This window comes from Dromiciops gliroides, chromosome 1, assembly GCF_019393635.1.
Source record: "Dromiciops gliroides isolate mDroGli1 chromosome 1, mDroGli1.pri, whole genome shotgun sequence".
In the NCBI taxonomy this organism is placed as follows: Eukaryota; Metazoa; Chordata; class Mammalia; order Microbiotheria; family Microbiotheriidae; genus Dromiciops; species Dromiciops gliroides.
Window position 1 is genome coordinate 544,854,060 of NC_057861.1, and position 17,307 is coordinate 544,871,366.

The 17,307-nt window shown below is 41.4% G+C and overlaps 1 protein-coding gene across 1 annotated transcript; it reads left to right on the top strand.

Annotated features, from left to right (window-relative positions):
- The first annotated feature begins 1,806 nt into the window (after positions 1–1,806).
- Positions 1,807–13,727, top strand: CRYM (crystallin mu). The gene is made up of 8 exons (XM_043975798.1): positions 1,807–2,166; positions 2,825–2,978; positions 4,423–4,485; positions 6,500–6,601; positions 7,496–7,679; positions 9,905–10,026; positions 11,355–11,439; positions 13,401–13,727. The coding sequence occupies exons 1-8, from the start codon at positions 1,997–1,999 to the stop codon at positions 13,463–13,465; spliced, it is 945 nt and encodes a 314-aa protein (XP_043831733.1). The 5' UTR covers positions 1,807–1,996; the 3' UTR covers positions 13,466–13,727.
- The last annotated feature ends 3,580 nt before the right edge of the window (positions 13,728–17,307 follow it).

The window sequence follows — 17,307 nt, forward strand, 5'->3', positions numbered from 1 at the left end:
AGAGATTTAGAGCATTTTTTCATATGGGAATAGATAGCTTTGGTTTCTTCATCAGAAAACTGCCTGTTCATATCCTTTGACCATTTCTCAATTGGGGAATGACTTGGATTCTTATAAATTTGATTTAATTCCCTATATATTTTAGAGATGAGGCCTTTATCAGAAGTACTGGCCTCAAAAATTGTTTCCCAGCTTTCTGCCTCCCTTCTAATTTTGGATACATTGCTTCTATTTGTACAGAAATTTTTAAATTTAATATAATCAAAATCATCCATTTTGCATTTTATAATATACTCTATCTCTTGTTTGGTCAAAAACTGTTTTCCTTTCCAAAGATCTGGACATCAGATTAATCTTTTTAAAATATCAAGGACCATATGATTCTCCTACTCAAGGACTTCAATATTTCACCAACTACAAGAAAAAGACCAAACTCCTCTTTGGACTAATTTGACTTTTCTAATCTTATCTCCCTCCCATTTCCTTGCACAAATCCTCTTCTTAGCTATATGGTGTCTTTGCTGTTCCTTGAACATATCTTGTGTTTTCCCACTTCTATGCTTAAGTCTGGAAGGCCCTTTCATTTTTTTTTTATGCTTATCAAAATCTTGCCCATCTCTTTAAACCCAACTCATTTCTTGCCTTTCTGACCACTCCAGCTCACAAAAGTTTTGTCCTCCTAGGAACTTCAGAGTGTTTTATAGTCTGCGTATTTGCAATTTAGCATTTACTATCCTACATCTCTCTAATAGATATCATATGTCCTCAACTAGCTTGTGAGCTCCTCGAAGGCAGGGGCATTTCTTATATTTTTGTATTCTCTTTACTCCCCTCCCTTGGCATCTGGCCCACCCTCAATTAACATTTGCTGATGGATTGACTGTAATTTTCCTTACCTAACGCTGCTTTAGTTTAAAGTGGATGCCTATCTGGTTTTATAGTTAACAATTATGGGAACAAGCTTGGAACTTCCTTAATCAATATCATCCATTTATAGACATCAATTGTGTACTTTTTTTTTCTTTTGTTCCTAAACAGAAAACCAATTTCTTCTCATTCGCTGCTAGAAAATAAGATGAAAGAAGTATATTGAGAGGGACTTCCAGACTGTAAGAATTCCAAAAAGGGGGTCATTAAAGACACCAAGGAGATATTTATCAATATGGATATTCTAAGCGAGGTGTTGAAATATGTCTTTATCCCAGAGAGTAGATTCTTGGTGTGCTCAGACCCCTTCAATCAGTGCCCAGATGCCGTGTACAATAAAGGGGAGTATTTTGTTGTTAAAGGTGGTGGACACCCTGGGAGAAATTTTGAAACCCAAAGTAATTCCCAGCTCTGAGATCTGGGCAGACCTGGATGGGAGGTCCTGGGAGCCCCAGGGGACTGAAGAGAAAACAAAATGTTTTTAAATGATACTCTGTCTCCTTTCATCTAGGGTTCTCCTAGCGGTGGGTAATAATTAAGACCTGGAAGAGTCTCGCCACCAATCGCCGACATCTGTCAGTCTCCTCTACCCCTGTCCCAGTTCCCTTCCACACCCGCCAGTTTTCCCAGACTGGACTGGAGATAAGAGATGGGAAGAAATGATTGCAGAAACGCTTTCCAAATCCGTGTTTCAAAGAATATGGCTGATGGTAATTATAGTAGTTATGATTTGGACCCAAGGACCTCATTTCCGAAGCTGTCAAAAGCCCAGTCTGGACCAGTTAGTAGTCGATCTCTCCCAGCACTTCCCACCCAGAGTGCGCATTGGTGAGATGGTGGAGGGGCGGGGGTTGGATGGGTTCCGAGGGCCCCCAGGGCAGGGCTGTAGCCAGTAGGCGGCTCTCCTGGGCTGCCAGCCTCTCTATATAGAGACTGCTGAGGTAGCAGCTTCTCCTTCTCGGAGTAGCTGAACAGCAGAGGAGGGTCCTGGAGAAGTCCCGGGATCAGGCAGCTGACAGCGGGAGGCAGACAGCGGATTGCAGACCGGGGACTAGGGGCAGCGGGCAGCATGAGCGGGAGTCCGGCTTTCCTGAGCGCTGCGGAGGTAGAGCGGTTCCTGAGCCCCTCCAGCCTCCTGTTACCACCACTGGAGAAGGCCCTGGCCAACTTCTCTAGCGGCCCAGAAGGAGGAGTCATGCAGCCAGTTCGCACCGTGGTACCTGTGGCCAAACACCGAGGGTGAGGGAGAGAGGGGGAGAGGAGGAGGAAAAAGGGGAGAGGGGGAGGGACTAAGAAAAGGGAAACGGGAAAAGATGAAGAAAGGACCAGAGTGGGACGTGAAGGGGACGGGGGAGGCCAAGAGAAAATGAGTAAAGGGAAAGGCAGGAAAGAAAAGGACATAAGATCACAGATCTAAAGCAAAAGACTTCAAGCGGCCACCTAGTCAGTCCATTGTGCAGATGAGTACAGTGAGGTCCAGGTAGGTTAAATGATTTGTCCAAGGTCACACTGGTAGTTAAGCTTCAGATACCAACAAGAAATGGGCAGAAAGTGATGCTGAGGCAGAAACCCAAAAGAGAGGAATGTAAAGGAAAATGGGTTGGAATAGACACCTGGAGAGCAGAATCGTCAGCTTAAAGTGATGGGGGGTGGGGGTGGGGCGGCAGCTAGGTGGCGCAGTGGATAAAGCACCGGCCCTGGATGCAGGAGGACCTGAGTTCAAATTCGGCCTCAGACACTTGACATTCACTAGCTTTGTAACCCTGGGCAAGTAACCCCTCAAAAAACAACAACAAAAAAAGTGATGGGTGGAGAGAGATTCCCTCTTGGGGAAGTGGAAAAGGACTGGAAATGTCTCTGCAGATCTAAACTGCTCTCTGGTCTTATCTCCTTGTAGTTTCCTTGGTGTCATGCCTGCCTACAGTGCTAGTGAAGATGCACTTGCCACCAAGCTAGTAACCTTCTATGAGGACTTGAGCCCCACCTCTACAGTTCCCTCACATCAGGCCACAGTGCTGCTCTTTGAGCCCACCAATGGCTCTTTACTCGTGGTATGTATGTGCTGCTCCTCAAGAGAAAGGCAAAGGGAGGTCTTTATGAAGCTGCTCCTTTGAGTGGCCTAGGATCCAGGATTAGAGGGAATGAATGAAAACCAGGTCTGAGTGTGTGATGATGCAGTTGTGACTGTGTAAGCTGCCCATGCCTGAGCATAAGTGACAGTAACTGTTTAATACAAGCCTAATTGTGCATCTGTTTTTCTAAGGATGTATGTCAAAAACAGTAAATCTGGGGATGTAACTGAAGGACAGTTACATCAACTAGACAAACTGTATTCCTGAGACTGTGTGACTAATAGCTTCCCTGAGATGATCTCTTAAGATGAGTGACTCCTGCTAGTTTGGGAGCCCAGAATTTACTGTTCTGGGAAAATACCCTCTCCTTTCAAATGGGGGCAAGTAGGTTGTCTTATAGGAAAGAGGAGGTATCAGAAGAGGATCCCTCAAGCTTCAGCTCTTACAGTTTCCTAACATGACTTCATGAGTCATGTTTGAGATTTCATTAAATGTATTCTCCCTAATACCAATTTATATGCTTATGTCCTCTTTGATCCCTTAAAATTGTGGTTATCTGAATTATCTTAGGCCCCTATTATTTGGAGGAAGTTAGGGTTGGGAGGTCCAGTTTTGAGGAAGATTTAGAAGTGTCTTGAATTCTACTTCCACAATGTCTCATATCTTATTTGTTCTCAAAGAGCCTACTAGTCCAAGCCCATACCATCTCACTTGGTTTTCCTAACTGGTATACCTGCATCCGGTTTCTCCTTCCTCAGATTCATTCTATACACAGCCACCAAATTAATATTCTTAAAATATCTAAAAATGTTATTAGGAATATCTAAAACTGTTATTAGAAATCTTCAGTTATTTCCCCATTTCTTCTGGAATAAAATAGACATTTTTCAGCCTCACTTCTAAAGCTGTCCACAATTTGAACCCAAATACCAATTGATCCCTTTACCTAGTTGTTAGTGGGGGTGGAGGCAGGGGGTCCTTTCAAATTATCTTATATTTGCTTCTCTGTGTTCATATTGTATACACCTAGTAGGTTTCAAACTTCTTGAGGCCAGGGGCTGTGCCTTTTTTGGTTTTGCATCCCCAGTGTCTTGTACATACATCATAGGTACTTATTGTTTATCTAATTGAATGGAAACAGAGAGATTTATTTTGCATTATGGGAGTGTCTAGCTCTTGCTATTTACCCTGGAAGAGTAGAAATATAGTCCAGCTAATGTCTCAGGCCCTTATCAAGGGACTGTTTTGGAGCCTTAAAGACCTGCCCAGTTCAATGACTCAAGAACTACATGAAAAAGGCTAAGTCCTAAGGAACAGAAGTCTCTTGACTAGGGTATAGGCAAACAAAGGATTGTTCTTTGATACCCATAGTATTGCTAAACTTTGGGTGCTACTCATTCCACTCATCAACCTTTTCCCAAAGGTCATGGATGGAAGTGTAATTACTGCAAAGAGGACAGCCGCTGTGTCTGCCATTGCCACCAAGGTAAGACTTGCTTCTGATGATGTTTTTTTTTTGTTTTTTTTAGTGAGGCAGTTGGGGTTAAGTGACTTGCCCAAGGTCACACAGCTAGTAAGTGTTAAGTGTCTGAGGCTGGATTTGAACTCAGGTACTCCTGACTCCAGGGCTGGTGCTCTATCCACTGCGCCACTTAGCTTCCCCTGATGATGTTTTATAGTCAAGCTATGTGTGGTGGGAGAAGGGTTTCTATCAGTGAGTTATTTGGTATGTAGGACCTAAAAAGAATTAGCTTGGTAAGATAATTAAGACTAAGCAGGGGCAGCTAGGTGGCGCAGTGGATAGAGCACTGGCCCTGGAGTCAGGAATACCTGAGTTCAAATCCGGCCTCAGACACTTAACACTTACTAGCTGTGTGACCCTGGGCAAGTCACTTAACCCCAATTGCCTCACTAAAAAAAAAAAAAAAAAGACTAAGCAAGACATCTAGGGAAGAAAAGGCAAAGAAAAAGGTAGAATGTTAGGCTAGTCAGATCCAGGATGTACAATAGTGTTTCCCAAACTGGAGATAAAGGTCAACTGTGTAAGAGAGAAAGGGAACCAGAAAAGGTGTCACTTTAAGGTAGAGAAGGAGAAACTGGGAAATCTTTGGTTACCTGCTGGAGGAGTTGAAAACTAGATCCTTTCGAGTTCAATTGAGATATATAAGAATAATAATACACTGAGAGGTCGGTGTGGGGGCAGGGGGAGAGGGATAAATAAAAGGTTTAAACCTCTGAGAAACTTGAGAAACCAGTGGGAGGAGTAAAAGGAACAGATGTAGATTTTGTGAATGTATTAAAATTGCACTTGGCTCAGGGCCTTTGTGGAAGGGAATTGAGGGATTACTTTGTCGTGGAACACAGTAATTGTATATGAAATGAGATAACCATGGCATCTACCTTGGTGAACTGGTTATTAATTACAGACAAAATCACTTTGGTTTTAAATAAAATGGGTACTGTTCTGAGACTTTTGTAAGGTTAGGATGGGAGACAACTTAAAATATTTATACTAGTTACTTGACCAACCTTGTTGCAAGAAAAATATTTTGCATTATCTTGCAATTTTCAGTGCAGATTTCAATCTGAAAGAAACTTTTCCTTTACTTCTTGAAGTGTTTTTGCCCATCTTTCTTTTTCATTTGATAATTTTGCTTTGGGAGAGGAATTGTGGGAAACTCAGAATCTATCTGACTCTGTGACACCTTTTTGGTTTATAACAACTTGAGATAGGTGACCTCAAATGTTCTCTGCCTAAGGCAATAGCATATTTCAGTACTTTCTTGATTTTGTACATTGACACTCCTCCCACACACATACTCACACCCTGATGCCTAGAAGTGTTCCTAATCCTCCCTATTTCACTGGATCAAAGAAAGTCACCTAATCCAGCCCTAATAGGATCATAGATCTTAGGTGGTTTCCCAATTTCTTCTGGGACAAAATAGAAAATTTTCAGCCTCCCTTCTAAAGCTGCCCACAATCTGAATCTCCTCCATATCCAGACTTATTTTATATTACTCTCCTCACATACTCTCCCATACAATCAAACTGGACTATTAACTGCTTCTCCAAGTAGACACTCAATCTCCCTTACACAGGCAGAATTGGAACATATTCCCTCCCCTCCCCACAACTGTTAAAATTCCTAGCTTTCTTCAGAGGCCATAATGACTGGCATTCTAATAAGCCCAACAGAGGACAGAGGAAAGAATTGAGATCCCCTGGTAACAGGAACAGTATGGTTTTTAGAAGTTGCCATGGCCTTTATTAAATTATATGTTTTGAGCATGGAGATGATGTTAGCATGCTCACTGTTCAGATAGGAAAAGTGAGGCACGGAGTGACATTCCAGATTCCTTGAGTACATGAGCCAAGTAAGGATAGGCATCACATCACTGAAATTGCAGCCTGAATGACTCGTCTCTCTGATATGCTACAGGGATGTTGTCTTTGTGAAATTGACTCTCTATTGGCCATTCTTCCCTTTTCCCTAACAGTTCTTGAAACCCCCTTCAAGTGAAGTTTTGTGCATACTTGGTGCTGGTGTCCAGGCCTATAGTCATTATGAAATCTTCACAGAGCAATTTTCTTTTAAGGAGGTAAGGTGGAAAAACATGAAGCAAAAAATTATCACTCACAATTACATGATGCTGGGTACAGCTAGGTGGTGCAGTGGATAAAACACTGGCCCTGAATTCAGGAAGACCTCGGTTCAAATCCAACCTCAGACACTTGATACTTACTAGCTGTGTGACCCTGGGCAAGTCACTTAACCCTCACTGCCCTGAAAGAAAAAACACAAAACAAAACAATTACATGATGCTTTAAGATTTTCAAAGCCTTACTCCCATGCCCCCTGAGAGGTTGGAAGTATAAATATCATGCTCCTGTTTTACACATGTTAAGTGACTTGTCCTTGGTTACACAGCTAGTAAATCTCTGATACAGGATACAAATCCAGGCTTTCCATTATACCATATTGCCTCCCTAATACCCCCTAAACATGACTAAATCAGTGAATTAAATGGAAACATCTAGAATCAGTAGATTACACAAGGTGTTTCAAAACTCAGACCCACAGTGCTTAAGTGCATTTCAATGATCTTATTTGATCCTCGCAGCAACCTTGGGAGGTAGGTTCTTTGTGTCTCCCATTTTACAGTTGAGGAAGTGACTTGCCTGAGTGTCTGAGATCTGATTTGAACTTAGGTCTGCGCTACCTAGTGTTGATTTGTGTGTTGCCCCCTCTCCCTTATGATGTAAGCTTCTTAAAGAGAGGGCTATTTTTGTCCTTTTTTTTGTTTTTTGCATCCCCATTGATTAGCACATAGTAAACACTTCATAGATGTTTCTTCGTTCCTTGAATAATTTAAATAACCATGTCCCCTGCCTCCTCTGCAGGAAGCACTGTTCTCTAGCCACCCTTGGAATTCATATAATTGCCAGAAAGTATGACTGTTTATAATTACCCCTTGCCACCCCTGTTAAATTAGGTAAGGATATGGAATCGCACCAAGAAGAATGCTGAGAAGTTTGCTCAGACAGTGAAGGGAGATGTACGAGTCTGCTCATCTGTCCAGGAGGCAGTGACAGGGGCAGATGTGATCATTACCGTCACCATGGCAACAAAACCCATTTTATTTGGAGAATGGGTGAAGCCAGGAGCCCATATCAATGGTAAGCAACCTAGCTGAGATCCTTAGCTTTTTAAACAGGATATAAGTGGTGTCCAGAATTCCTTCTGAACTAGGTGAAGAATGAATGGGGTTGGGGTTGACAAGTTTATTGAGTCACTAAGGTTTGAATAACAAGGCACCAAAAACTTAACCCATTGCATATAGGGGAAAACTCATAACCCTCAATGTTATCAGCAAGATTAAGACACTGCAAGACAAGCTAGTCTGGAAAAGGCTAGAAACAAAAGTCCAAGCAAACCTTTAAGATGAGGTGAAGGCAAAGGGTCTAGACACAGGATCATTTCTTCTAGCTTGAGGCACATAAAGAGATGGCATTTTTTAAGCTAGGTTCTAAGCCAGGAAATTAATTTAGACCATGGATTTTTAACCTTTTTTGTTAAACCGTGTCTTGTTAACCATGACACACAAGACCCTTTGGGGAATCTGAACCCCTTCTCAAAATAATGTTTGTTGCCTGCACTCATATTTGAAGGAAAGTCTAAATATCAGATATAGGTTAATGAAAATAAAGATATATTTTTCCCATCCAAGTTCATGTCCCTCCCTAAATTTCCTCCAAATCTCTCCATGGAGTCCAGTTTAGGAACACCTGATTTAGAAGGCAAAAGGATAGGTATGCTAAAGTTCTGCCCCAACTTTTAAGATTTGGATTGTTCATCTGTATAGGGTAGGGCTGGTAGATAGCAGATATTTGGGTAGTCATTTTTAGAGGAGTCTGGCAGCCTAGGGACCTAGTCACAGGGAGACAGAAGGTCAGAGGCAAACCAAGTTGTTTGGAGGGCTAAGGGTCCAGAGCAGAAACCCAAACACTGGGAGGACTACGGTCACATTGCAAAAACCTAGACATTAGGAGATGTTTGGGTTTAGAGCAGAAACCCTGACTTAGCATTAGGGGAGACCAGCTACTGAGAGGACTGGTGGAGTGGGACAGAACAAAAACTCAGATCTCGAAACGATTGAGGGGCACAGAGCATAAACTCAGCCAATGGTAAGCAAAAAAGAAATATAGTCTGCTACCACTAAATTGGTTCTGAAAATATTCCTCTTTCAAAGAATTACTTTTATACATGCTCCAATCACAATTTAAGTAAAAGTTTTTATTATCTGGCACACAAATATATGACCAAGAGAAGTCTAAACTTCAACTCCCCAAACAAAGAAGAAGATGACAATTTTACAGAGGAGAGAAGGGGATGGGGGGAGAGAGACTTAAAACTGAAAAGTTACGGCAGTTTGGAAAGTGAAGATGCTAGCTATTTGGATACATGGATGATAAAAATTCCACATTTCTAACTTGAGATTATTGTTACTACCTGGTCCTAATCACATAGCAGACATGACTGGCTCCCAACTAAGCTCATGCTGTAAATTCAAAGCTTTCTGGGTGGCTGTTTTGTTATTTGCTTGACTAACTATAATATGGTTAATTAACTATTTTGCTTTTCCAAGGAAAGAGTAATCTCTAACTAACCCCAGCAAGTTGATCAACCATATTTCTCCATGGTCAGAGTGTCACCCTCAGGGCCAGATCATCCCTAACTGAACCCAGGCCTACAAGGCTGCTACTACAAAGTCATTAGAAAGATTTAGTGGTAGAATAGTGCCCCAGTCACTAAGGCATCAAAGTGAGAGGAAAAAACAAAAAACAAGAAACAAACAAAAAAACCCTGCCTAACTACTGAGCTGCCAAGAACTTCTTGACCCAAAGCTCCTATTATTTCCCTTTCCTAGAGATGAGATAAGTACCAAGGGGTGAAATTTTTTTTTGTTGTTTTTGGGGGTTTTTTGTGGGGCAATGGGGGTTAAGTGACTTGCCCAGGGTCACACAGCTAGTAAGTGTCAAGTGTCTGAGGCCAGATTTGAACTCAGGTACTCCTGAATCCAGGGCTGGTGCTTTATCCACTGCACCACCTAGCTGCCCAAAATAATTCTTTTGCTGGAATTCAAAGGATGCAGCCAGAAAGAGAATGATTTTGTTGATAAGGAATTTTTTCTCTAGCCAAAACATCCCTTTTTTTGTTCATGTTCCTGAGCCAGAGAGCAAGAGAGAAATTCATTGCTTTCTCACATCCTCTGTACTTTTAGGGATGTTGAATTCCATTTAATGTGTTTCTGGGGTTGGGGTCTCACCAAGGATTCTGCTTTGCTGAGTTTTGTTGTTGTGGTTGTGGTTGTTGTTATTGTTGTTGTGGTTGTTGTTTCTAGCTATTGGAGCCAGTAGACCTGACTGGAGAGAACTAGATGATGAAGTTATGAAGAATTGTGTGCTGTATGTAGATTCCCGTGAGGCAGCCCTCAAGGAGTCTGGAGATGTCATATTGTCTGGGGTAAAGTTCTTTCTTTTGTTGTTGAGTTTTAGAGTGTCCATGACCTCCAAAGTATATGGGGCTATTCAGGAGGACTAGCACCTCTGGTGTGAGGGCTTGACAAGCCTCTTTCAGGGCTGCTCATCTACCTTTAGTTTGGAGAGACAACTCTCACCTCTGGTTCCAAAAAACTGTAGCTAACTCATCAGCCATACCATCTTGGCCAACCTCTTTATCATACAGCTTGAAATCTGTACCACTAGGCCACCTTCCTTCAAATTTATTTCTTTGATTCCCTTTATATTATTGATCTTTTGTTCTTTTAGATGAATTTTGTCATCCTTTTTTCTAGCTTTACAAAATAATGTTTTAGTAGTTTGATATGGTGCTGAATAAGACTTCCTCCCTCCCTCCCTCCCTCCCTCCCTTCCTTCCTTCCTTTCTCTATTCATTCATTTGTTCATTGGTTTTGACTAGGCAAAGGAGGATATTCTTTACCTCATTTCTTACCTGGTCTTAATCACTGAATGACCTGCAAAAAAGCCCAAGTTGCATGGGGCCATCTCTAGTCATCCTGGTTTATATCTTGCCAGTGGACCCAGATGGCTCTGGAGTAGAGATTATGGACTCTGAATTCTGGCAAAAGTCCTCTTCCCCCTCTCCTTACCTATCCTGTCTGGCCTCCTGGTTTCCTATACCTCACCTAGCACCACTCCTTCCTCCAACAGGGGACCAGACTCCCCTCCCCCAACACATACACACACACACACACACACACACACACACACACACACACACACACACACAATTTGCCTGTGTCTTTAGTGACAGAAGGGACAGGAGTGGGGAAGGACTCTACTCCCCTCTTCAGGCATCCAGGAGGGCCCCTAGCACCCATGGGCCCCACCCTTCTTTGAGGTCTTCTCCCTGACACATTTGTTAAAAATCAAACCTGAATAAAACTATAAGTTTAAAAAATTCTCCCTAATGTCATGGTCCTCATTGAGAATGAAGGGAAAATAATAGCAACAACAATCTGGGCAGACAAGCTAAATCAGGTTAAAGGTAACCAGCAGTCCTCAAACCTGTTAGTGAGTTCAGGGGAATATCTATCCCCAAGCATGTGAAGACTTCTCTTGGCAGAATAGTCCGATAAGAACAATTTATTCCAACAGCTATGAAAGTGACTGAAACAGGTGCTGCAGAGGACTTAGAGCTTAGTGTCAGGCATTGAAGATGCTTTCTTTTCTATCTCCTCAATGGACATGGGTCAGCCAAATGCTGGTTTACAATGCCACCCCCACCAATGCAGACAGACCTGACTTAATCAATGTGTGTTTATGTCATAGGCTGAGATCTTTGCAGAGGTGGGGGAAGTGGTGAAGGGAGTGAAGCCAGCCCATCGTGAGAAAACTACAGTGTTCAAATCCTTAGGTAAGAGTCATCACCCCCTGAATACAAATCTAACCAGAAAATATGGTGGTTTGCCCAGTGGTGAATATGGAAATGACTCCTCTGGTAACTGGAGCTATTTATAATAAATGTATATTATATTGATTAATAAAAATATTAACACAGTTGCATGATTTATATACTGGAGGGGTCCAGAAAGGCATAGGCTTTTAATTTTAAATGTGGGAAGAAGGATTTAAGGTAAGTGGCAAATTTCCAGGCCAAACATGCATTCATGCATCTTTCATCAAGCCTCAGACACTTACTAGCTATGTGATCCTGGGGAAGTCACTTAACCTTGGTTAAGTACCTCAATTTTCTCATCTGTAAAACAGGGATAATAATAGCAAGGGTTGTTATGAGGATCAAATGAAATAATAATTATAAAGGGCTTGGCACAGTTCCTGGCACACAATAAGTGCTACATAAATATCAGCTATTATTATTATCAAGAACCCCCAGGAGCTCAAATGAAGGACAAATAGTGAAAATTAGTCTCTCCTCTTGCTTTTTGACTATTCTTCTTTTTTTCTTTCCTTACTTCCTCTCCTCCCACCCTGATAGTAGTTCTATCCTGGAGGTTCCTATGAAGGAGGTCACATTGCCCTCTGAGTAATGGAGGGAACAGATCCAAGTAAACAATGAGGTTTTAGGGCCTGATCTACTGTCATTTAGTGGGAAGAACCCTGGTTTTGGACTGGGTACAGATCTTGGCTGCACCACTATTTTTTCTAGATGACCTTGGCTAATGAATAATATTCTAATCCAAACATGGTATTCCAATGAACAAAGCAACTTGTTGGAGTAGGGCTTGGCAAGACCCATGAAAGAGGCAAAATGGTCAAGCCAATTGAGAAATCTGTTGTCCTCTTCTGAACTCTAGTTCTTTTCCCTGACGGAGACACTTTTCTCTTAGGGTTGGCTGGCTCCTTCCTTAAAAAAACAAACAAACAAACATTTACTGATTACCTATTCTGTGCAAGGCACAAAGAGATAAAGGAGCTTGGTCCCTGCCCTCATAGACTTTTTCTTCCAGTTTGGGAAATAAGACATGTATTAAAAAAACAAACAGGGGCGGCTAGGTGGCGCAGTGGATAAAGCACTGGCCTTAGATTCAGGAGGACCCGAGTTCAAATCCAGCCTCAGACACTTGACACTTACTAGCTGTGTGACCTTGGGCAAGTCACTTAACTCTCACTGCCCTACCAAAAAACAAACAAACAAACAAAAAACCTATGAGGCAGCTTATAAAATGCTCCATGTGAATAACATAGACATAAATACTCTGCGTTCAGAGGAAGGAAAGATCACATGGTTGATGCAGACAGGAAGCCTTTGACATGGGAGCCAAGCCTGTAAGAATGGGTTGGAGTTCAAGTGACTAACACTTCCCACGTGGGCATATTGTAGAATAAATTCTCTAACTCATACTATATAATAAATCCAATGGCCAATAAAAGGTGACTTCCAGGATAATCAGGTGAAATATTCATCTGCTTGTTGCAGGTGTCTGCCAGACATTCCTGAGCCTCCCAATCTTGACCCTATTCCAAGCTCTTAGTCCCAGTCAATTCTTGATCCCTTGGGTGTATGGAGTAGAGGGCAATATGGGGTTTTCTTCATATTGTCATTTCTTCTTTTCCCCCCCTTTTTTTTTGCGGGGCAATGCAGGTTAAGTGACTTGCCCAGGGTCACACAGGTAGTGAGTGTCAAGTGTCTGAGGCCGGATTTGAACTCAGGTCCTCCTGAATCCAGGGCCGGTGCTTTATCCACTATGCCACCTAGCTGCCCCATATATTGTCATTTCTCTTTCTAGTAAACTAGAATGTCAGACAATGGCCAAAATCACTTGGCCTTCAGAAATTAGGGCCTGGTTGAGCCTGGGTTATTTCAAGGAAACAAAAGTAGTCAAAGGTGACTTGGATAAATTTTATCCATTCCAGGAATGGCGGTGGAAGATACAGTTGCAGCAAAACTGGTCTATGATTCTTGGTCATCTGGTAAATGAAGCAGAGAACCTAGCATTGAGATGGTGCAACATTAAGACCTATTATTGCTGGTTGTCTCCCATAGTTTCTCATGGGGAAATATACTTCTGCACTTAATATCACCTGCCTTAAAAAGTAAACTAGTAATTTTTGTTTGTGGTTAAAAAAATTAGTATTGTATATTTCCTTTCCTCTGTCTTGCTGTATCTTACTTTAGCATTCTTTGTCCATAGATATTACTACCTTTGTATTTCCCTTAAATAAAGAGTTTGCCAATCCTCACCTGCTTGCTATATTTCTTGTCTATGGAAGTCTTGGGGGCCAAATATTTGCTCTTCCCTTTGGAAGGAGGCAGGGGGCAAAGGTCAAAGACAAGATTGTAGTCAAAGATTTTCCAAATGAAAAACCACAGATATTAAAGCCTTAAGGAATAATCTTTCCACATTTATCATATTAGATGATAGAACTTTTAAAGCCTCACACGAAGGAAAAAACCATGGGGTGGGGGGAGCATTTGATTTTTCTTTCTTTATTTTTTAAAGGAACCTTATAATGGTATGCATAATCCCATCCAGGGAGGCAACATGATGAAGAGGAAGGAATGCTAGATTTGGAGACAGAGGATTTGGGTTCAAAATTTGACTCTGACACTACCCATATGACTGTGCAACTTGCTTAACCTCTCTGGGCATTAGTTTACTCATCTGTAAAATGAGTGAGTTGGATAAAATGCCCTTTGAAGTCCTTTTCAACTCTAAATCTAAGAATCTATTACCAGTTTTGCTTAGGACGAGTAATTTTCTTTTTTAAGGATTCAGAGTTTAAAATCAGTATAAGTAAGTTCTGAAAATGCTTTAAATCCGGAATTTTTTTTCATCCTTCTCACAGTTGTCCATTCCATATTTATTTTACTATGAGACTCGGGGTAGTAACTTTCACTTCTTACTGGCTAATATAGCAAGTCACTTAACTTGTGTTAAATATGTTAGACTCAGTGTTTACATCTGTGTTTAAAATGGAGCTAATAATACTTATACTACCTATTTCACAAGGTTATTGTGAGAGAAGTGCTTTACAATGAATCAGAGAGTTAATCTGTCTTTTGATCAATCAATCAACAAGCATTTATTAAGTGCCCACTGCCTGCCAGGCCCTATGCTAACCCCTGCGGATGCAAAGTCAAAAAGGAAATCAGTTCCTGCCCTAAAAGAGCTTACAATAGAGGAGATAACATGCACAGATATAGACATATACTAAAATAGATATAATGTTGCAACCACTAAATTAGTTCTGAAAATATTCCTCTTTCAAAGAATTACTTTTACACATGATCCAATCAAAATTTAAGTAAAAGTTTTTATTATTTGGCACACAGATGTATGGCCAGGAGAAGAAGTCTAAACTTCAACTCCCCAAACAAAGGAGAAGATGACAATTTTATAGAGGAGAGAAGGGGATGGGGGGAGAGACTTAAGACTAAAAAGTTACAGCAGTTTGGAAAGTGAAGATGCTAGCTATTTGGATACATGAATAATAAAAATTCCACATTTCTAACTTGAGATTATTGTTACTACCTGGTCCTAATCACATAACAAACATGACTGGCTCCCAACTAAGTTCATGCTGTAAATTTCAAGGCACCCAGCTTTCTGGGTGTCCATGACATGTCTGCTTTATTATCTGTTTGACTAACCACTATCTGGTTAATTGACTACTTTACTGTTCCAAGGAAAGAGTAATCTCTAACTAACCCCAGCAAGTTGATCAACCATATTACTCCATGGTGAGAGTGTCCCCCTCAGGGTCAGAACATTCCTAACTGGGTCAAGACATACTAGGCTGCTACTATAAGGTTAACTATAAGATGTGGGGGTAGGAAGGCATTACTTGCTAAAGGCTCAGAAAAAGCCTCATGTAGAAGGCAGAATATGAATTGAGTCTTGAAAGAAAGTAGGGATTCCAAGAGGCAGGAGTGGAAGGGGAGTGCTTTCTAGACATGGGAAGCAACCAGTGCAAAACCACAGAGACCAGAGATGGAATGCCATGCATGAGGAGCAGCAAAGAGGCCATTTGGCTGGACAATGGAGTGTCAAAGTCATTCCTGATCACACATGTAAGTGGCAGAGCCAAGACTGAGTGTTCCTGATCAATGTTCTTTCCAAGGCACCAGGCTGCCTCTCTTACACTGCATTAAGAGGCTGTCTCAGATTTAAGGAAATTATCTACTGTTACATTCAGCAAGGCAGATATGTAATGTAACTCAGAGCTCAAGCCTAGACATTTGCATAAGACTTTCTTCATTAGTACAGAGGAATATTACTCCATGCTCTGGGTATGTGGAATTCAAAAGATTTTCTTCTAACTCCTATCTTTGTGAAAGGACAAATGCAGTTCCAAGTTCTTTTTGTTTGTTTGTTTTTGTTTTGCAGGGCAATGGGGGTAAAGTGACTTGCCCAGGGTCACACAGCTAGTAAATGTCAAGTGTCTGAGGCCGGATCTGAACTCAGATCTTCCTGAATCCAGGACCAGTGCTTTATCCACTGTGCCACCTAGCTGCCCCCTTCCCCAAGTCCTTTTTATAAAGGTTCCTGGGGGAAGAGAAAGGCTCTGAAAAGAGACCAAGGCCCCAACTCCAGGCTCCTCTATATTAGGCATGGAGAGTTGAATAATCATTCCATTAAGGAGGAAAGTCTTCTTTAAATGTCTAGGCTTGAAGTCCAGGTTACAGTAATATTGTCCAAAAATAATTTAAGGGATTCAGATTTACCTTCTCTAAAATATTAGTTAACAAAGAAAAAAATCACTTCTCAAGAGAATGAAATGTGAGGCAATGTTTAATATCAAACATTAAGGTTTGTGTATGTAGCCATTGAGGTTGGAAGTGGCTATTACATGGGCAAACCTGCTGCTCCTTAACTTTCTCCCACTTTTGAAATGTTGGTGGAGTTACACCTAGCTTACAAACCTTAAGATGCTAAAACAAATGTTTAAAAATTGTTTTACCACTGTCAAATGCAATTGAATCTGTCCTTGTCCCCATTCCCAGATCTGAGAATTGCCTGAGACTGACTAGACATTATCAGTCCCAGCCTCTGACTAATTTTGTAACTGTCCCAAACTCTCCCCTCCAGAGATTCCTTAGCTTTCCCTATAAACTTTTGCTTGTTAGGCAATATAACTTACTTGGTGAAAGAACCCTATGAGAACCCTAACTCCTCCTACCTCCAGCCTGGCCATTCCTGCAGCTTGTCCAATCCACCTGCCTTAGTCGCTTAACCCCAATTGCCTTAAAACTTCTAGGGCCATCCCCGGTAACCCTGATGAATATCTCGGCACTGAAAATAGATGGCTTTGGAGGAGAGAGTGAGGCTGGTGACTTTGCACAGCCCTCCCTCACTTAAATCCAATTCACACAAGTCATAATACCACCCCGATGTCACAGTCTTCTTTGAGAACAAAGGACACACAACAACAAATCTACATAAATGCTGTTCCTAGCAGCATTTGATTTGTAGTACCTCGAGCTGCAATTTTGCCCTTATTTTTCTATATTGACTGTTTGCTCTTGAATTCAGGTTGACAGCATGTAATTGAGGGGAAAAATAAAATATACCCCCACCAAAGAATGCTCATATAAATGTTAACTATAATTATTAAAAAGGGATTAACAAAAGGGATGAATTCAGATGACCCTGAAAAGACTTTTATGAATTGATTCAGAATGGAGAACAATCTATCCAATGATTACAACATTGTAAAGAAAAACAACTTTGAACATCTGAATGAATGAAAAAGTAAGTTCTTACGAGGTGAAAAGCACTGTGCTAAGTGCTGGGGATAGAAATAGAAGACAGTACCCCTG